The sequence below is a fragment of the Notamacropus eugenii genome, chromosome 2, assembly GCF_028372415.1.
Source record: "Notamacropus eugenii isolate mMacEug1 chromosome 2, mMacEug1.pri_v2, whole genome shotgun sequence".
Lineage (NCBI taxonomy): Eukaryota > Metazoa > Chordata > Mammalia > Diprotodontia > Macropodidae > Notamacropus > Notamacropus eugenii.
In genome coordinates, this window is record NC_092873.1 from 22,339,934 (window position 1) to 22,361,339 (window position 21,406).

The 21,406-nt window shown below is 47.9% G+C and overlaps 1 protein-coding gene across 8 annotated transcripts in view; it reads left to right on the forward strand.

Annotated features, from left to right (window-relative positions):
- Positions 1-21,406, forward strand: part of ANO1 (anoctamin 1) — a 187,579-nt gene that overhangs the window by 117,486 nt on the left and 48,687 nt on the right. For 6 of the 8 annotated variants that reach the window (XM_072639405.1, XM_072639398.1, XM_072639402.1 and 3 more), the window contains exons 4-12: positions 4,353-4,451; positions 5,289-5,440; positions 8,746-8,800; positions 11,878-11,923; positions 14,002-14,067; positions 14,567-14,622; positions 16,409-16,450; positions 19,014-19,078; positions 19,872-20,006. In XM_072639405.1, coding sequence (XP_072495506.1) covers positions 4,353-4,451; positions 5,289-5,440; positions 8,746-8,800; positions 11,878-11,923; positions 14,002-14,067; positions 14,567-14,622; positions 16,409-16,450; positions 19,014-19,078; positions 19,872-20,006 — 716 coding nt within the window. The remainder of the gene's footprint in view (positions 1-4,352; positions 4,452-5,288; positions 5,441-8,745; positions 8,801-11,877; positions 11,924-14,001; positions 14,068-14,566; positions 14,623-16,408; positions 16,451-19,013; positions 19,079-19,871; positions 20,007-21,406) is intronic. The other 2 variants (XM_072639403.1, XM_072639404.1) reach the window with 1 other exon arrangement.

Here is a 21,406-nt window from a genome sequence, read left to right on the forward strand (position 1 = left end):
AGGGGCCTGGCTGAGGCTAGGCCTCTGACCATATTTCCCCTGGGGACTTTTCCTCTTCCCCAGTTGAGTACTTCTGCCTCAGCCTACAGGCAAGCCTTTGTTAACCAGAATGCTGGGGGGAGGGCTCTGGAAGCCTGGGCTTCCTGGTTAACTGAGGCTTGGTGGTTGGGCTGAGGGGAGTGGTATTGGTGTTTGTTTTCTCTTGTATCTCTTCTTGGTGTGAAAAGTCTTGGCTGTTACCGAATCTCTTGTGCTGTGGCAGTGGGTGGAATCAGTCTATGAGGAGGGGCCTTCATGGGGTTCCAGCAGAATGATATTGCACTGGGATTGCTGTTAAAAGACAGTAATACATCATTCTCTAGCATTTTACCATAGGTCCTGCGCTTTCCTTGAAGCACCTGGGAAGGCAGGTCATACATACACAGCTTATTATCCCCTTTTGACAGGTGAGAGAGCAGAGTCTGGGCGTTCTGACCGGGTCCCTTGATTCCAAGTCCAGGACTCTGTGGAGGGGTGCTAGAAAGAGCCTTGGTCAAGGAGTGAGGCAAGCCAGGTTTAAGGCAGGCCACATGATTTGTGTGACTCTGAACAAGTCCATGCCTCAGTTTCCTCACCAGTTCCTTCTCAGTCAAAATCTGTGATCCTAGCGTCCTTTTGACACTAATCATGTGACCCTGGGGAGTCTCTTCCTTTCTTCATCTGTCAGATGAGCATAGTCAGGTTTCTTCCCCAGCCCTTGAAAAGAATACACTTCCAGACCACAGTGACTCCTTCCTAGGGAATGTCCTGGAAGATCCTTCAAAACACATTCATTTACTAAATGCCTACTGTGTGCCAGGCCAAGATACAAAAAGAGGCAAAAGACAGTTTCGGCCCCTACTCCTGGGGCTTACAATTGAATGGGTGTGTTGGGGTGGGGAGGCTCCCCAGCTTTGTACCCCTCTTCTCTACTTTATGGCTCTGAATGTGCTTCCCAGACCATGCAAGGAGGTTCCCTGAGTCAGATACAGACACAGTTAGCTCTGGACAGGAGAAATCCAGAAATGAAGACCAGAGGGAAGGCACTAGAAATAAGAGGGGCTGAACAGGGCTTCCTGGAGAAGGGGGTATTTTAGTTAGGACTTAAAGGACTTCAAAGGCAAGGTGCTCAGTTTGTGGTTCTCCTTCCTAAATGGCTTCCAGATCAATATGTCATCAATCAGGAGCAGAAAACTCCCTCACTGGGGCACTGTTCCATCCCCTTCACTTTGCAGGGGAGGAATCGAAGCCCAGGGAGATGAGAGAACTCCCCTGGTAGCTATCAATCCACATTCATTAAGTACCTACTATGTGCTGAGCCCAGTAATGGGGCAGGATTTGAACCCAGACTCCCTTGGCTCCAGATCCGGTGCCCCCCAATGTCCCAGGTCAGCTGGGGTTCACAACTCCTTTACGTCCTTGAATCTATTTTTCATTCCCTTTGAATGAGCTAGTATGTGTCTGTGCTTGACTGGGGGTGGGAGACTTAATTAGTACTTGGTCCTGAGGCCTAGCTTTGACCAAGCCCCCTCAGGCTGCTGTTTCCCCTGTCTTCTTACTAATAGTTGGGGCAGAATGGCTACACTAACTGGCTCTTGTGTCTGGGAGCCCCTAGAGGAAAGCAAGCAGAAACCTACCGGCCCCACGTCGGCTTTGGCATTTAGCTTGGGAAAAAAATGAAGCCCTGGTTCCCTGAATCTTCTTGCAAACTTCCCAGCACCCTTGGCCAATGAACTGGGCACTACTGTTAACCCATCCTGCATGAGCCATATGCACCCTGGGTCCCATGACCCGGAGCTTTGCTCTGGCCAGATGTTTCCAAGGATGGGCTGTGTTGTTCACATAAACCACGGAGCCAGAAACAAACAGCAGGTCGGGACCCACTGTTAGGAGCAGTCTCTATGGATTTTGAGGCATATAATTGGAGTCTCTCGTGTGGCAGTGTACTGTGCAAGGAAAGAAAACCCTTGGGATGATGATGATTCCTTCCCCATCCCCACCCCTGTGAGGTCTGAAGCATCTCCGAAGTCATTTATTGAGCATGACTGGGGTGGACACTGGCTCTCTCCAAGGGCAGGTCCCTACTGTACCCCATCAGTAAGTTTTTGAGTGTATAGGACCAAGGAACTGTGGTCAGTGGGGAGCCTGGGAGGGTCTCTGTGTCCTCATCTGTAATATGAGGGGGTTGCACTAGATGGCCTCTCAGGCCCCTCTCAGCTCTAGATTTAGGATCCTATGATTTTCCTAGACCTCAATTTCCCCATCTGTAAAGTAACACTGTCAAATTCAGTGGCATCTCAGATTCCTTCTACTTTTGCCTCTGTTTGCATACCACCTTCTCCAGGAAACCCTTCCTGGTACTTCTGATGATCCCATCTTACCCCCTTTTAATCTTTCCCCTTTCCATTCTCCTTGTGTGATTGCCATGGTGACACATTTCCTTTCAACGCTTCTTCCCAAGCTGGACATTACTTTTCCCACAAAGCCCTACTTTGTGTTTCACTCAGAATGGAGCACAATAGTTAGCAATCAGTGGGCACTTAATCAATGCTGAATTAATTCCTTTACTGTCAATGTTCATGAAGACTAAGCTTCCTAGAGTAAAACAATCACTAACACAACATGCGCAAGAGCAAGGGATTCATCCCACAAACATTGAGTGAGGGCCTACTGTGTGCTAAACCATGTGCTAGGTGTGTCTTTCTAAGACAAAGTTGACTCCAGTACCCATAGTTGCTAGTGTCCCTCATGCTCTGAAATTAAGTTGTAACATTTAAAAATAATTTAAAACATTAATTTAAAAATTGTGTTGGAACATTTAAAAATATTTTATCTTTGTTGATATTCTATTCATCCAATGGAACAAAGGCTTCCTGAGTGCAGTGTTTGTTTCATTTTTTTTTTTGTCTGTGTCCCCGGTGCCTGGCACATAGTGGGTACTTAATTAATAATGGAGGAATGGATGAAACAGTCTCTTTCTTCAATGAGCTTACATTGTATTGGGAAAGAATGTATGGGGATGTATGCAGAGCTCCAGAGTTAGAGCTCTGCCAATGCCAGCTCTCTGTGGAACTCCAGAATTGAGACCTCGTGTCTTCTGAGAACCTTAAGGGTCATCTATTTACAGATGAGGAAACTGAGGGTAAAAGAGGTAAAGAGACTGACCTGGGTTGTGCTGCTAACAGGCCAGGTCAATTTGGCACAAGGTCCAATGCTATTTCCCCTGGGTTATCTGACTGCCCATAGCCTGTGAACTTGGAATCTCACTGTCTTCCCAACTGAAGCTCTATCCATGAGATAGGCTGGCCCAGTGTCACACATCTAGTATCTAAAGCTGGTTTGGAACTCAGGTTATCGTGATTCTGCTGCCCAGTTGAGCTGCCCCAGAATACTGGTGCTTGTAGGGTATGCTTTTGTGGACCAATATCTTGGGATGATTTTATTTCTTGGTACTCTCACCTAAAGCTGTCCTTGAGTCAAAGACTCTGATAAGCATGTTAAATCATGCAGCACCAAACACAGACCCTTGTGGCACTCGCATAGAGACCCCTATCCAAATTGACTTGGACAGGTTAGTAATTATTTATCTTTAGGCACTTGGCCGTCCAACCCACATCTCTCATTCTTAGCATAGATTCTGAAAGACTTTGTCAAATGCTTTCCCCAAATGAAGGTAAGCAGCCCCTAGTAATTTTTCTCCTGATCTACCAGGCTAATAATAACCTAGTCAAAAAAGAAAATCAGCTTAGCCTGACCTGCATGACCTGTCCTGAATGAAATAAGCCAGGCTCTGAGTGATCACTGTTTCCCTTTCTAGAGGTGCACTAGCCATCCCTTTAATAAGTGCCTGAATTGAACTCACACTTACTGACCTGAAGTGATCCTTTCTTTGAAGAGTGAGACATTTGCCTTTTTTCCAGTCCTTCAGCACACTCATTCTTCATAATCTTTCCTTATCCTTCGTTCAGCAGTTACATCCTCTGGATCTTTACCTAAAGATATAATAGTTCCTTTGGCCCCATGACTTCAGCTCATCCATAGGACATCTTGGTCCTCTCTTCCTTCCATCACATTACCCTCCTATCCCCCTCCCCCAATACATTCTAGGTTTCTTTCATACACGTACCCTGTGCTTTCCAGCTTCCATGTGCCTGCTAAAGCAATGACAGCTGACTAGGAAGCCGGTCTTCAAGAGGACTCATCAAGCTTCATGGGGTGCCCTTGAGAGGCCGAAGTTTACTTGGATGCTTTTCTGTTGCTTAAAATTGAGCTGGGGCAGCTGTCCCAAGGAGGTCTCTAACTGCCCCAAGTGAAACTGTTTTCTCTCCTTCCAGACTAAAATACATGGAATTGGATTTGTAAAAATCCATGCACCCTGGAATGTTCTGTGCCGAGAGGCTGAATTTTTGAAACTCAAAATGCCCACCAAAAAGGTCAGTGCTTCAATGTCTGTGCACACCCCACCGAAGCTTCAGGAAAGCTGGGAATGAATGTGTGGGCCACAGAGGAGGATATTGACATGGGGTTGGGCTGCTTAACAAGATGGGTTGCTGGTCAGTTGTGTGGCCCACCATGCCAATGGTGACTGGTCTTTTTTCTCCACCAAAGTATTCTGTCCATTTTATAGAAAAGAATCACAGACCTGAGTGTAGGTCTATATTTTGTAACATATGAAACACTATCCCAAACTGGAAAAAATAAAAAGGGACTCAGATACTAGAAAATATGGCTTTAAAGCCCCCTGAAATTGATGGCCAATGAAATTAAATTAAACATTGGGATTCAGGCCTCCATTGCGTAGTGTCTTAGCCCATTTTGTCCTTCTCCTTTTCCTCCCATTTCCTGCTTTCTGTGCTCCTGAAAATGGACAGTTGCGAAGGGATTTTATGGCCTGTTCCTCATGGTTTGTTTAGCTTGGTTTATTTCTCTGTAGAGACAAGGACCGGAGGTATGAGGGGCCGTTTACACAGTCCTATCAATCAGGCCATGCCTTCTTGCATCATCTAACAGATTCTCACAGAACAGGCATTGCATTGAATGTGTTGGGGAAAGTTTGCTGGATCTGACAAGACTGCTGCTTTTTCTCCCTCTTCCTTACAATCTCTTTGGGAAAGTCTGTTACAGGAACTTGCTGGCCCAGAGTTTGTCTGTCTGTCTGTCTGTCTTAATACATACAGCAGGCCCTTCTGGGGCCTGTGCTGGACCAGATCAGAAAAGTCACCCCACACACAGCTGAATGATTCCTGTTTCCTTTCTCTCCCAATTTTCAGATGTACCAGATTAATCAGAGCCGGGGCCTCTTCAAAAAAATTAACTCCGTCTTCCAGAAAATAACAGAGCCCATAAAACCCCGAGTGGCTGACAGCAGATCCCAGACCATGAAGAAACTCTCTTTCACCTTCTGCAGGGAAAAGCAACACCTGTGAGTATGAACTGAACTTGGTCTGCCCAGGCTACCAGCTTTTCATGAATCAGACTTCCCTGGGCACCTGGGTGTCTTTAGAAAGCGAAAAGATGCTGGCTGTTCTGGATCCACAGATGTTTGGCATGGTTCTTCTGCCAGGACAGTTTATAGATATGTTCAATACTGATGTCAATCAATAAATCACTGAAATTCCAGAAAGATGATTTGTGCATCAACTGGGTCCCATGCCTTGCCTTGTGACATCAGGTTTAGGATGCAAAGACTGGCTGGCTCCTTGTCCTGTACATCTCCAGCCCATCCTTCGTACTTGGAACATTCTCCCTCCTCTTGGAATGCCAAGAATTACTAAAATAAGACCTCCTACTCAAAGCCTTCATCAAATCCCTAGCCCTTAGTGCTCCCTCCTCAAAATATAGTATTTGGCATTCGTTTTGTATAGCTTTTTCTATTCACTTTTCTATGCAGACATATATATTCATGTATGTATAGAAATATGTGTCTTGTCGCTCCCCTCCATCAATAGAATGTAGACTCCTCAAGGTGCCAGGATCATTCTCACTTTGTATTTCCAAGTACAGAGTAGGCCTGGCACATAGTGGGCACTTTATATAAACTTGTGGAGTTGAACGAAAAACCACCTGGTGCCTGTCCTCAAGGAACCTAGAGTTCACAGGGGTGGGGAGCAGGCAGTCCAAGGAGAGAGAGTGTGGGAGTGTGCTCTCCAGTGAGGGTGCCCCAAGGAGCTGTGGGCCAGACTTAAGGTGAGCAAATAAAGGAGTCCTGGGAGAAATCTGAGAAGGGAGAGCTCCCTCCCTCTCCAGCAGGTAAGAAGAAAGACAAGCTGCCCTGGGGTTTAAGAGCAGACAGCCAGCTCCAGAGAAAAAGGGGTCCCTGAACCCACAGACTGTGCTGCTCAGAACCCAGTGCTTAGTTGAAGAAGCCAGGAGAAGGCGAAGGAGTCAGCCCCTTGGGGAGAGGGCCGGGGGAATCAAGCTTTCTTAGGAAGCCAGGCTTGAACCTGGCATCTCCTCCCTTGCCAGCCCGGGGAGGCAATCTGGTCTGGACAGAGGGCAGTTGGCCTAGCTCCTAATAAGGGAATACTGTTTTCTTTGGTTTGGAACCAGAGGCCCCTAAATCAATAAGTCTGCCCCTCCTCCTTTGCCCCAATGTCATCACATAAGTAAATACTGTTTGCAGTTACACCCCTGGTGATACTGAGCAAGCCAGTGAGCCTGTTAACAGATCCCACCGCAGCCTCAGTCCTCCGTCTTCCTCAAGGGTGTCCCCTTACATAGCAGCACGTGTCAAGGACCAGGGATCCAGCAATACCGATCCCAGCCCACCAATAATGTAAAGATTCAGGATTGGAGAAGGGACTGACCCAAGGTCTCATGGCTCAGCAGTGTGCTAGGAAATCTTCCCCTTCTAAGTCCCCTGCTCCAGCTGGCTCAGTGGTAGAGTTCCAGGCTTGATGTCACCACAGATAAGGCCTGCTTTATTTCACTTGGAGTTTTATTCCATTAGCTAGGGTAGGGAGAGGTATGACGTACCGTGAGGCTTCTGCTGGCTCCAGACAGTAACACCAATGACCTCCCTCCTGTGGAAGGATGATGATGCGTTTACTCTGTCATGTCATTGTCATCCACATAGACGCCTTATCCCCTGCTGAGACAATAAGGACCTAAGGGAGCCAAAGTTTACAGAGCCCTGGAGTCTTATAGTATCCCTTGGTGGAAGGTCAATGCCTCCATCCACATAGTAATAATAGTAATGGTAGCTAGCATTTGTAGGGCTACTGGGTTTGTAATCCTTGTGTTACCACCTGATTGGAACCTCACAACAACTCTGGGAGGCAGGCACTGTTATTTTTCCCACTTTACAGGTGGGGAAACTGAGGCAGGTGGGGGTTAGGTGATGTGTGCAGGCACACACAGCCAGGAAGAGTCTCAAGCAGAATCTGGAGTCTTGTACCACTGCGACACTGGACTGTCCATACACTGAGGAATCTGTGGGTTCATGTGTGCAGGGGTGCCAGCATGAAAACATCCAGCTGGGATTCAGCTCCTTGCCTGTCTACAGTGTATAATTATAGGCAGCTTGGAATCCAGCCCCTTGCTCTTTGAACTGAGCTGCTCCATTTCTGATGGGATGGAGGCTAAAGGATATAGGAGGTTGGGCTAGGTGACACCTGAGGCCCCTTCAAGCCCTCAGTCTGATATCTACGTTGGATCCATGAGGAAAGGGATGCTCAGAGAAAGGTGAGAGGACTTAGCTGTGATCACCAGAGGTGGCAGAAGTGGGACATGAGCCCAGGACGATGGAACCTTGATGGCTGAGTGCAGATTTCTGAAATATCAGTCACACTCTCCAGGGTCTTCCTCAAGGTCCAGTGCCAGCTCCTGATCTGGAGCAGGTGACCCCACTGCAGCCCAGGCTGCTGCTGCTGCCTCTTTACCATGACAGACAGGATGATGGGGGAATAAGGCTCCCATAGCTGCTAGCAGTGTGTGATCTTGGACTACTCACTCCACTTCTCTGAAGGGCAGTTTCCTCATCTGTAAAATTGGTGTGGGGGTGAGGGGCTGATCATGGGATTTGGAGCTCTAGATTGCTTATTGTTCAGGCATGTCTGACTCTCCATGACCCCATTTAGGGGCTCTCTTGGAAAAGATACTAGAATGATTCCATTTCTTTCTCCAGCTCATTTTACAGATGAGGAAACTGAGGCAAACAAGGTGAAGTGACTTGCCCAGAGTCACGTAGCTAGTAAGTGTCTGAGGTCAGATTTCAACTCCAGTCTTCCTGACTCCAGGCTCAGTGCTCTATCCACTGCACTACCTAGAGACCCAAGACTACAGCCCAGAGAGGTTAAGACACTTAGTCAAGTCTCACAGCTGGGATCTTTCTGACTCCCAAGTCTGACATTCTCTCCACTGCCTTTATCTGACAAAGTTATGAGGGTCAATGAGGACAAAGCCTGTTAGTGTTCTGTACTTGTTTCCAGGTGTAGCCTAACAAGTTCTAACCCTAAGTGAGCTCTCAGGGTGGGTGGAGAGAGGCCTTGTAGGAAGTAGCAGTGGACTGCTCTGTGCTGGCTCCTGCTCATGGCCTTCTCCCCCAAAGAAGGTTTGGATAAAGTGTTGCTCAAGTGGTCATTCCTCCTTCCTAGTTGTCAACAATGGTCATGTTTCTGCCATCGTTTGGTCCTAGGAACATCGTCACTTCCCAATTTCCAGTAGATAGAACATGGGACAAGTTTCTGTCCAGTAACCAATGCCCTGTTCTCTTCAATCTCCCCACAGGTTTGACCTGAGTGATAAGGATTCCTTTTTTGACAGCAAAACTCGGAGCACCATAGTGAGTATGGCTTGTCTTCTTGTGTCCCCTACAGCTGAGTGGTTGCCCTTGGTAATCCAATGTGTTTCCTTTCCAAGCACCTCATCCAATGGGAGGATGGTGTTCATGCTATAATCATGAAGTGACAGATTCTCAGAGTCAGAAGAAGAAACCTTCCTTATCCATGGTGGCAGAGAGGCAGGAAGGAGAACATGTCTCTATGTTTAAATACCATCTCTGCTCCTGAATCATCATAAATCAGAGAGAGGAAAGTGATAACTTCCTTAGAGCCCTCTGGAAATTCAGCCTGGGTTATAGTTTGTAAACTCCTGCCCCATGAATGCCCCCTCAGCCTTGGAGTTCTATGACCCTTGGCCCTGCATGTTATGAAATATGAGTCTCAGAGAAGCCAGGGACCAGTCTGGTGCACACATTGTGTCCATTGGTCAAACCAAATGAATGCCTGCAATCAGGCTGGGGCCACCCTGCACTGGTGCAGGGGCTGCTTTGTGTTTATCTACCCACTGCCAGCTGGGAAGGCAGCCAGTCCTCACACTGTATGTGCCTCATCTCAGGGCAAGCCTTTTATCTAAACAAGAAATTAATGTTGCAGCCAAGTTGTTGTTCTCGGGCCTTCTCTGCAGAGCAAGCAAACATGCCTGGAGTTGGAGCCCAGCTAGAAGAAAGAGGGAGGGAATCAGGTGGCCACAAGGCCTGTTGTGAGTCTGCCCAGGACTTCTCTAGTGGAGCCACTAGACTTGGGGGACAAGGGGCTTTTGTTAATTGTATTGTAGCTGAAGGCCATGCAAGATCTTCTTGGGAGGGAGTTAAGAAGAGTCTCTCCTGTTAGCAAAGTGCTTTTTAAGGGCTAAATGGCTGGTAGGCACAGTCCCAGAGCCTGGGACCCAGTCAGATTGGGAGTGATGGAGGCAGAGATGCAGAGCTGGGAGGGACCTTCCACATTCTCCAGACAGCATACCTCATTGGGCACATGAAGGTCCAGAAAGTTTAACAGACTTGTATCCTTAAGGAAGGAAGGAGCAGAGGCTGGATTTGAATCCAATTCTTCTAGAACCAATTCCAGGCCCTTTTCTAAGATACCATGTGCTGCTTCTGCTCCACCCTGGACCTACACACAAACCCCCAGAACATTCCCAACCAGGAACCATTGCCTTTCTGGGAATCCACTCCCACTTGGAGGGAGGGGATCTTCCCCTGGGGCCAGCTCTCCTTGTCAGGGAGATCTTGTTTAATCTGGCTCACCTTGTCCTTTCTGCCATCCCCTGTTCTTGGTTCTGCCCTCTGGGGTCAAACAGAATGAGATGAACCTCTCTTCTAGGTCCTAGCCCTTCAAATGCTGCAGACACAGCTCTTCTCTGCCTGAATCTTTTCAGGTAGAACCTTGCCCTTCCTGCAAATTAACTTCAGCCAGTCCCCAAATGACCTGAACTTGAGGTCCTCCTCAATGTCCTTCCTGAAACATGGCACCCAGAACTGAGTACAGGCCTCCAGGTAGTATCTGAGCAGGTTAGACCCATGACCGAGTAAGGAAAGCTATTGTCCATTCTCTGCCCCCCATCCTTCCCCAACTTAACCACACCCCAATGCTGAAACTTTTACCACTCCTGTTAGCAATGGAAAGTCTTGTCCTATATTAGAACAGCACTTGTCAGGCCTTAGAAAGGGGGGCAGCCTCCAAGACAGCTTTGTGCTTTGGAGGCCCCATTATGCTGCTTAAGAATTATGTGACTTTGGCTGAGTCACCTGCCTCTTCTGACTTTTCATTTTCCTCATAGACAAGGTGGAGAGATTGTTACTTGTCTTATCTCCATCAAAGGGTCCTTTACTCCGAAAAAGAATTTCCCAGTCACCTTTCCAGCCTGGTCTAAGAGGGAGCTGTTGTTTTAACTGCGAGAGTTAAAAATGCCCATCAGCAGGCCCCCAAAGCTCATCCCAGGTTCTGTTCATCCAAAAGTATTCCCCACCTGCTAGTAATGGGTTCGGGCCAGACCTGTGTTTTACCCTAGGGAAGGACCTCCTGGTGAAGCAATTCCCTCTGCAAGAGCAGACTGGCCCCTTCTAGCCCTTGCTTTCTGCCTCTTTCCTCCTGGTTTTGAGATCCTGGGAAAGCAGCAGTCATCGAAGTCCACATGGGTGTTGCCATCCCACTGGTCTATGAACCATCCTCCTAATATTAGGGGTTGTCCCAGTCATAATCCACCATCCTTGGTCCTCTCAAGAAGATGCCAGTGGATATATCCATAGCCTCCATAGTGTATGGACATATTCTCATGACTTCTAAATGGCGCCTCACCTCCCAGGGAGCTCACCAAGTTGATCAGAAGCCCTGTTGATTATGCCCCCAACATTAGGGCTATAATGACAAAATTAAAGCAGTGTATTTAAGGTTCTTTAGGTGTCCCGCAATAAGATTTCAGGATTCCTTAACTTTGATAAGTTTGAAGAATGTTAGGGTTGCCCTTTTTATAAAAGGTTAGACCTTTTATGAGTTGATGTTTGAAATAGGGAGAAAATGGTTTGTGCATTTAATTGGAGGGATTAAAAAGAGGGGGTAGGGATTAAGCCCCCCAGTTCAACATAGTTCTGAAAAGACAGCAGGGGGTGTGACATCCCACAGGTAGCATAACAGTACTCCTCCCCCAGATTCTGCCCCCTGCTACTAAGCCAGACACCACCAGACCAAGCATCAACCAATGGCTCCCCAACCTTGGACAGCTCATGAGGTCTGTAATTGATCCCCTACTTAGTGGGAATGAAGGACAGAATCAGCTCTAGCCCCATGTCCTGCATGGTCTTGTTCCTTTGTAACAACACTTCCTAGGACTCTGGGCACGTACAAGTGGGCTTCTTGAGACTTCTCAGGAAAGTGGGCCTTCCCCTGGAAAGGGGCTTTATCCCCCATTATCGGCATCATTTCAGAGTCAAATGCAAACCTTACCTCTGGGGTCGTGGGATATGTCTGCTGTTCCCCTGGAGTTGGTGGAAGTGGGCATTTGGGGTCTTAGGGAGGAATGCTGCTGATGCGTGTTTCCTAAAAATGAAACTTCCTCCTCCCCCCATTTTTGTCTCTGACTTAGGTCTACGAGATTTTGAAAAGAACGACCTGCTCAAAGGCCAGCATGGGTAAGGAGGCATGTGGAAGGAGTGGAAACCTACCCATCTCCAGAGCAGATCTGGGAAAGGGGAAAAGGGGTGATACTAACTGGTCTTCCTTTGTTTCCCCCCCATTCTGGGTTTTTTGATCATGACTTACATTCATGTGCCAGTTTTCAACAAGAGAGGAGGAAGGATTTTTTTTTTAATGTCGGTCGAGTCTGGTCACCTGGCCCAGGGCCTCCTGAGGACTGTGTACTGATCTGCAGAGGAAACTTCAAGCCCTGTGGTAGGAGATCTCAGTAACACTGGCTGTCAGTGGAGCCAGAAAGTGGTCATTACTTTCTCAGGCCAAGTCAGTAGCCATTGGGAAATGACAAAAGTAACATTAATACTTGGTATCATGGAACTCGTCATCAAGCATCTCCTCTGGGCTAGGCCCCATGCTGGGTGCTGGGTATTCAAAGACAGAAGAAACTGGGACTTGCCCTCTAAGCTTACCTTCTATCCAGACCGGGGCTCCCCAGGAGAACTTTCTGATGGGCTGACTTGGCCCAGAGTTGGGGCTGACCTTCGACCCTCTAGTCTTAGTGGGATTAGAACATGGGCCCAGCTCGGCCATCCCACCGTTTTCACAGAGAGCTGAAATTAATGGTTTAAAGTCTGGTGATAAGTGGAGTCAGTCTGTTTCCAGCGATGCCAATTCTAACCACAGCTGACTTTCTCTAAGGATAGAAATCCCTCCCGAGAGATCCCAGGTTGGGTAGGAGGCAAACTCAAGCCATCAGGGTTTCCCTCTTCCTTCCATGGCAGCCCTGAGAGGCTTGAGCTTCAGCCCCCTGTGGGACAGAAGGCATTGATGAGTAGGGTTGCTGGGGCCACCTGAGTGACAGAAATTCCTGGAGGGCCCATCCCTGCAGCTGATGGGAGCTTTATGTCCAGGGATGGGGAGAAAGGGAAGAGACACTCAAAGTCATTCATCAGTCAGTCAATCAGCCACCGTTTATGGAACACCTGGTATGTGCCCAGGACAGTCACCCACTGTGTGCCAGGAACTATGGTTCCTGTCTCCCCCACCTCCCAAACTTCCACTGTAATGGGGAGACAATGGGCAAATGACTAGTGCACACAAAGTACAGAGCGGAGGCTCTGCTCCCATCCAGGCTGAATTCCATTTCATTGCAATATACATCTCCATGTGCAAGGCTCTGAAGAGTCCATGATAGGAGTAGGACCCAGGCCCGCCGTCCGAAGGCCTATGCTCTGAATGGGGGTGGGGCATGCATGTAGCAGGCAGATGGGGTTGGGGAATTCCTTCTAGAATGTTCACCATGAATCCCTTCCTCTTCAGATGACAGAACATAAGATGATAGGGTTAGCAGAGAAGGACCTCAGAAGTCCTCATTTTACAGAGGGAAAGTGACTTGTACAAGGTCACTCAGTCAGCTGGAGAAACAGTCTTGAAATCCAGGTCCCAATTCTCTACTCTGATGTGAACTCTAATTTTGGTTCTGGTCCAATCAGTGAGCTAACCTAGCTAACACCCCCAATAAAGAAACCCCTTCCCTCTGCAAACTCCCTGGGCCCAGACCCTCAGGACAGCTGAGTGGTCTTGGCTCAAGGATCTGGCCCAGCACTGCCCTCCAGAATTCTGACCTAATATCTTAGGATCATAGACCTTAGGTCTCTTTTGCAAGGCCAAAAGTCCAGTCCTCTCATTTTATAGAAGAAGAAAACGGTCCTGGAAGTTAAGCACTAACTACTCAGCCTCTGAGATGGGATTCAAACCTACTTCCTCTGACTCAGAAGCCACCGTTCCTTCCATAGTACCAGCCAGAAGTTTATAAGAAGCCAACCTCAATGGGCCTTCCTACCCATTCCTGACTCCCAGGAATAAATCTGACCTTTGAAACATTCCCCTACTAGAAAGGACCAGAAGTTTGGGGGCCCTGGAAGGGGTCCAATCCCAGTCCCTAGGGGGATTGTCCCCAAGACTTCTTGAGTCCCCCACCTCCCATTCTCTGTCAGTGCGCTTCTTTTATTTCCAAATGCAACATGAAATTGCTTGGAAGCCCATTCATGCAACTAATAGACTGATGTGTAAACAGGGCAAGGAGAGGGAAGAAAGAAGGATACTGCCCTTTTAAATAAAAGGAGAAAATGTGGTCAATATGGTAAGTTCCATCGTCCCACTCCTGCCCAAGGCTGTGGGAAAACTCTTCCCTCCTGCTTCTCAAACCAATCTCCAACCTCGTTTTAAATTGTATGTGTGTTTCTTCACACCATCAATTTCCTCTTCCATGTTTTTCTGGTGATTTGACTTTTTCTAACCCCTCCAATACATACTTTCAAATCTGCAGACTTTCCCTCCCAAGCAGGTGGGGTAGTAGGAGTAACTCATTCTCATGCCCTCCCAGAGGTAATGCTATCCTTTTTCCTCTGTAACTTTCTAATTCTGAAAATTGAGCATGTTTTAATCTGCTCGGTAACAGCCGTGAGGGAGGTGGCCTCCCAGGGAAGGTCAGTGCAGAGGGATTTCCGATTTCTGGGGAGCCAGACTTACTGATTTCTCTTGGTGGAAACTCTTTTGGTGGATGAGGTATTTCTGCTGATTTCAAGAGAACATGGGATGTGAGGCCAGTCACTAATCCCTCACATGTATTTCTTTTTAAGGAATCACCAGCCTCCTGGCCAATGGAATCTATACCGCAGCCTACCCCCTGCACGATGTAAGTGACCCGGAAAAGTGCTTCATCCCTGTTTGAAGGAAGGAGGAAAATCCCTTGTATCATGATTTCCATTCTTGCTCTTGGTTTACAAGAGAACGCATTTTATAATGCTTGTAAAAGCATTGACCAAGTGCCTACTATGTGCTGGAAAGCAGGATAGGTGCTCAGGATACAGAAATGAAAAAAGATCTCTGTCCCCTTAAAGCCTACACTTTGCTCTGTTCTCTAAATAATACATCCATTTACACCAATGAGTAAATACATGACAGTTTGAGGGAGGAGAGACCACTGCCAGAACCAAGCGATCCCTTTCTTGATCCTAGGAGAAAACAGTGAGGAGTCAGGGTGCATCTGGCATGCTGAACAGCCTGAGCAAAGGTGAGAGAGAGGGACTGTTGAGCTCACAGGTCCAGAAGTAGCCTATTTGACTGTAACATGAAGTAGAAGAGAATGATAGGTAAGCAGGTACAGGAAAGTGGCCATGGAGCCTAAGGATGAGAAGTTTGAGCTTCCAAGAAGGTGGCTTGTATTTGATACCAGATGTAATAGAGAGAGAGTCCTAACATTATTGAACAATTCTGTATTTTGTGAAGATGGTTTGGGCCTCCACCCAGTGGGTTCTAATTGCTAATTGATTGGAAAGGGCCCTGGTTTTATATTCAGTTCTCAGATTTGGATTCTCAATCTGCTACTTGCTCCCTGGATCACCATGAGAGGCCTAGAGCCTCAGTTTCCCTAACTATAAAAAGAAAAACTCTGGAAGCTAGAATTCACTTGGGAGGGGGTTGCAGTGGTCCAGGGGAGATTGCCACTCTGATCATCCAAAGGAGGAGGGGGATTACGTGCAGTGTCAAGACTGACCCTCGCTTTATGTGCCCTTGCTTTCCTGTGAGACCCTCAGCCTTCAGAGGGTCATGGGAGCAGTTCTCCAGCCCCAATTGACAGAGGCAGCTAAGCACTGGGCTGAGGAATGATGTGTTTTCTCTGGGGCTGGCTGCCTGATGCTCAGCCTGGCTTATCCAGAGCGAGCATCTGGCTTCCTGGATGCGTCCCACAGGTCTCTGTCCCCTGGGCAGATAGAAGCCAGTCTGTAATTGGCTGCCCTCGGGCTATAGAAAACTACTCTGTTCTTATTAAAGTTGAGGGATGTTAGACCAGACAGGGTACCAGGTCAGTATGAGCAGTGTGGGAGTCTGGTAATTTTCCGAGTATACTTGTGGCTTAGGAGTGGCTAGTAACAGGGTAGTAAAAAGCAGGAGACTGGAATTGTAGGCTGGGATCAATCACTGAAGCATGACCTCAGTGTGACCTTAGATAAGCCTTGACTTCCATTTATTCATCTGTAAAATGGGGGTGCTTAGATCCTAGATCAAAGACCATGGAGCCAGGAAGGGCTGTAAGGGTCATCCAATGGAAACTTTTCTTTTCCTGGTTAGGAAACTGAGTCCCTGGATCCCTTGCAGTGACCCAGGGAGCAAGTAATAGATCCAGAATCCAAACCCAAGACCTAAGTCCAGAGCCAGGGCTCTTTTCAGTTGATCAGCAAGCACTTATTAAACCCCTACTGGGTATCAGGAATGTAAGAAGAAGGAATGACATGATCCATCCTTTCTCTGAGCTCACATTCTCTGCACTGGACTCCCTCAAGGATCTGTCTCTGCCCTACAAGACTAGCTGGGGGGTTGGGGTTGCCTGTCTGAGTGCATCACAAGGGCAGGAGAGAAAGTGCCTCTCCTGACTACCCACAGTTATGTGACTTTTCTGTTACCTTTTATTTTTTAAACAGGGTGACTTTGAAGGAGAAGATGCTGACCCGAATGACAGAAAAGTAAGTTAAGAAAAAGTATTCATCCCGTTCTCATCCCAGTCAGCTGCTAGCATTGATTAAGCACCTGCTCTTATGCAGGACTTGGCGCTCGACTTTGGGGCAACAAAGACAAAAATAGACACAGTTCTGGCCTCAAATAGCTTCCATTGGGGGGAGGGGGGTGTTGAAGTAACAACATAGAAACAGATACATAGAGAAAGTACTAATAACCTGGAAAAGTGGGGAGGGAGCTGAGACTTCAGTGAAGCCAGGACTTCCAAGTCCTCCACTCAATACTATGGCGAGGGCCCTGAACTTAGGTCAGTGTCCCTGTTCTGATCTAAATGATCTCCTGGGGAGCCATTTTACTGATCATCGTTCAGTCATTCAGCAACCTTTTATTGAGCACCCACTCTGTAAAGAGAAACAAAATCGGCCCCTGGGCTCAGGGAGCTGTCCATCAGATGGGGTCGACAATGTGTGCTAGTGTATTCAAAATGAAAATCCACACACGCTCAAAGTGAAGGAAGTAGAGGGAAGGAACCCATCCAGCAGGTGGGGCATCAGGAAAGGCTTCAGATAGAAGAGGAGAATCTGGGAGGACATAGGAGTTTTGGCAGGGGCCAAGCTGAGAAGGACTTTCAGAAAGCCACGAAGGGCTTTATGCTTGATCCTGGAGGTGACCAGAAGCCAGTGGAGATCACTGAGGGGATAACATGATCATTGCTTTGGTGGCTCAGCGGAGTGTCCACTGGAGAAATGAGTCACTGAAGGCGGGAGGCCAGCTCTGGGGTGATTTCCAGGGTCACCTTGCATCACCATGCCTCCTGGTCCCTCACTCCCAGCACAGGGCTTTACCTCCTCCTGGCATGCTATCACAGAATGGTAGAGATCTTTGGGGTCCAGCCTGTCAATTTGAAGGAAGGAGAGGGTCCCTCACGTTATCTCCACACATCAACATTGCCAGGCTGCTGCCCCAGACCACCAGACTCTGGGAGCTGCTTCTTAAGTGCTTTTGTGGTTTTCTCCATCAGATTCATCTCCATTCAGTCACCCAGAACTTACTCTTTTACCCTTTCCTCTATAAGAAACACGAGTCTCCTATAACTGTTCAGTGACACAGTGAACAGTGGTCAGTATCAGGGTTCAGCAGCCTTCCCAGTGCCCAGCCAAGAACAAACCCTTGCCGTAAGAAGGGAATCCCCTGAGGGTCCAACATTATCCTCAATATGGCCCAGGAGACTTGTAGAAATTGCCATTTGGGAGCAGGAGACAGGGACTTGGAAAACACTGACTCCCCTTCAGTCCCATCCACCCAACTCATGATTGATTTGAAAAAGTCCATCTACACTCATGTGCCAATCTCTCCTCCCCATCTTTTTTTGAAAGGATTAATTTCTTATAATGAATCCATCCATCTGGTGGAGAATGAAGCCCTTGTTCCTCCAGGGCCAACTCTGGGCGTTACTTAGACATCACATAAAGTGGTTTTTGGCCACTTGTGAGGAAAGGCTCCTTCTCTTAGGACTCCAGCCATTGATAGCCCTGCTGGAAAGAAAGATGGAGCCCAACTGGGCTTCGGTCTCTCATGAGTTCAGCCTTTCTATACTGAATGGCTCAGTGGCCAAGCATATGGGAATGTTGAGTGGAAGCTGGGTAGAATAACCAGGGTGGGCAGTGCTGAAATATGGGGCATGCCAAATCCCTTTGATACCCATCAGTTTTGTCTGCTTGGTTCGTCCACACTGAGGCGCTGTCCCAGCACACTCCTGTGTCTTCATGACGATGTAGCCTGCAGCATCCCTCACCTGGTAGCCAGCCTTCTAGGGATGAAGGGAATAACTGATGGATGAAGGGAATAACTGATGGACCAAACTTCACATGTGCATAGTGTGGAGGAATGGGAGTGCTCAGGAAGCCTCCCCATGCCCCCAGGCCAGAGCCTTCACCTGAAAGGCGGGTGTCCAATTCCCCAGGGTCAGAGGGGTGACAGCAGTGAGCCTCACTTGTGTGTGCATGTGTGGACATTTTTCCTAAGGGCTATAAATAATCCCTCCCCCCCTCCCAAGAGAAAAGCAGCCATGTTCTTTTTGCCCTGAGGGATGTACCAATGAGGCTATCCCATGCCAACAAACTTTTTCTGCTGTTTCTCATGGAGAACATAGGTGCACTCAAGGGACTGAAGTCCAGGAAAACAACAATTTCCAATATAAAGCCCATTTTTTTCCACCCAGGGATGGTGGGTGGGGTCCTGAGCTGCAATTTCATGGGTAAGAGAATTCTTGGTACATCAGTCCCATCCACTAATGCTCATCAGCCACTTGTCTGTACCTTGGAGAAGTTAAGACATGGCTGTTCTGGGTCAGAAGCAGCACGAGAACTTGGGTCTTCCTGAGGCCTTAGCCAGCCTGTAGGCACTGTACCCATCAACTTTCCACTCTCCCATACTCCCCTAGAAATGAGCCAGGACACTAACCCTAACCCTCCAATTATGCCTTCTACTGCTGATGCCTTGTCTTTCTGAGTACACAGGGAAGTTGGGTAATATGATTCCCTCCCCTTCCTTACCCCTTTTGTTTTCCAGATTCTGTGTGAGGAGTGGGCCACCTATGGGGCCTTCTACAAGTACCAGCCAATCCACTTGATCAGGTGAGGTCGACTCAGCTTTGAATGGGCCCTGTCTCTCCAGTCAGGGTCACAGGTAGTCATCAAATCCATCCTCCAGTTAGGGACATAGATTTCCAACCTGTCCTAGAGCTACATTCCACTTTGGAGCCTGTTAGAACTTGAAGGAGACTGTGGCTTGTAGCAACCAAGCCACCTCCTTTTGAGAATTTGGCAGTTTTTCTTAGGCTGTGCAATCTAGCCTGAGGTGACTTAAATCTGACCTAGAGACTATTGAGTCTTTATTCAAAGGAAAACCTCACTTAGAGTGAAGAATTCCTCCACTTCCTGGGTCTCAATGCCCCCTCCTCCTCTTCTTCAGGCTTCATGGACCCTTGGCTCTTCACCTAGGTCAATGTGAGGGAGGTATCACATGCATGGAGAACAGCAGGACTGCCGTCTCTTAGGCAGCAGACAAGGAGGTCTGGGGAGCTCTCTTGTTCTGAGCCAAAGATTCTTCTCTGGAGAATGAAAAGGGGAGAATTGGGAGAGCCAGCTCAGGGATCCAGAACCCTGCGTATGTGTTAGCAAGACTCAAGAAAATGATAGAGTAGAAGGCGGGGAGAGAAGGGATGGGGAAGAAAGAGAGGGGGAAAGAGAAAGAGAGAGAAAGGAAAGACACACGCTGTGCTTGGCCCTCCATTCTTCACCATCTACCATTGGAGGGACAGCCCAGCCATGGGCCTTAGAAGATGAAAGGGAGTTGGGGGCATCTTTCACAATTGACTTAGGGGAATAGCTCTTTCTCTGAGGCTTTTTTCCCCCTCATTGGTTTCAGGAAGTATTTTGGAGAGAAGGTTGGCCTGTACTTTGCCTGGCTGGGCGTGTACACTCAAATGCTCATTCCTGCTTCCATTGTCGGGATCATTGTGTTTCTCTATGGATGTCTCACCGTTGATGACAACATACCCAGGTAGGCCAAAAAAACCAATCACCTTGAGGGTGTTTAATTTGATTATGACCCCTAGGACTTGATTTTAGAGTCTGAGCACCCTGTTTCAACTCCTGGGCTGGGCTACTTATAACCTGGGACCTGGAGCTAAGTCCCCTCCCTGGACCTGAATTTCCTCACGTGTAAATGAGTTTGTATTCAATGACCTCCTAGGACTTCGTGGTCCTATAGCTCCAGGGGGTCAGTCCTTCAGTCCAGATTCTCAAGGGTCATTTCTTCCTTCATGAGGAATAGAAGGGAGAAGAAAGAACCCAATGCAGTGTACCAAGTAGTCCAATATTTACACAGAGAGAATGAAAGTTATTCCTGGGCACAAGGCTCTTGTAACAAATTTTACTATCAATCAGGAGACAGATCAAGGACATCTTTCTAGAACTCTTCTTAAAAGAGGTTCGGCACCATGTGACCTGAGAGTGACTGCCTCCTAGGAAGGTTTGGGAGCAGAACAGGGAGATTCTCCAAATTCTCATCCCTCTAAGCTTTGAGGACATCTCTGCTTCCCCTCCCTCCCTTGTCCATCAGCCCCACCGTTTGGGGGAAGTCTGCAGAAATCATGTTGTAAACAAAAATCTTTTGCTGTCTGAGCTTGGGCAAGGTGTCAAACGTGGGGTTACTGTTGGGTTTGTCTTTCAAAAGCAAAGCTCAAACATGTTCAGATCTAGGAAAGGCAGCTCAGGACAATGGGCATGGTGATTTGGCCAGATCTCAAATTATCAGAGTGCAAAGTGACCTCTGAGACCACTGAGTCCAATCCCTTTGTTTCACAAGTGGGGAAACCAAAGCATACAGAGAGAGGATCTTGGAAAGTGAGTGGCAGAGCTAGGTCTTCTGAATCCCAGGACAGAGGTCTTTGCCCTACTGTGTGCTGCCTACTTTGGTGCAAGGTCAACAAGACTTGTGCCTCTTCCTTCTAAAAGGCCCTTCAGTAGTGGCATGGCTCCTGGAAAGTGGCATCTGTTTACTCCTCTGTGGCTCCCATCACCACTCAAACCTGACCACCGCTGCCCCATCTGTGTATTATCCTCCATGTCAATGAAAGCTCCAAGAGGTCAGGGACTGCCCTCCTCACTGAGGATGGTGCTTGGCACACAGTGAGTGGCTTAACATTCCCTCCTTCTGAGCCCCTGGCATCATTTCTATCCTTTTGGAATAATTTCCTTTATTTGCAAAAAGAAAAAAATTTGCCTTTTAGTGATAGCCAACTTCTACTTGAGCCCAGAGGGCAGAGCTGTGGGCCAAGAGATGAACATTAAAACAGCCAGCCTGATGTTAGTGAAGAACTTCTCAACCATGAGAGCCCTCCCAGTGTGAGATAGGCTGCCTCAGGAGGGGATGGAATCCCCATCACTGGAGGGCTAAAA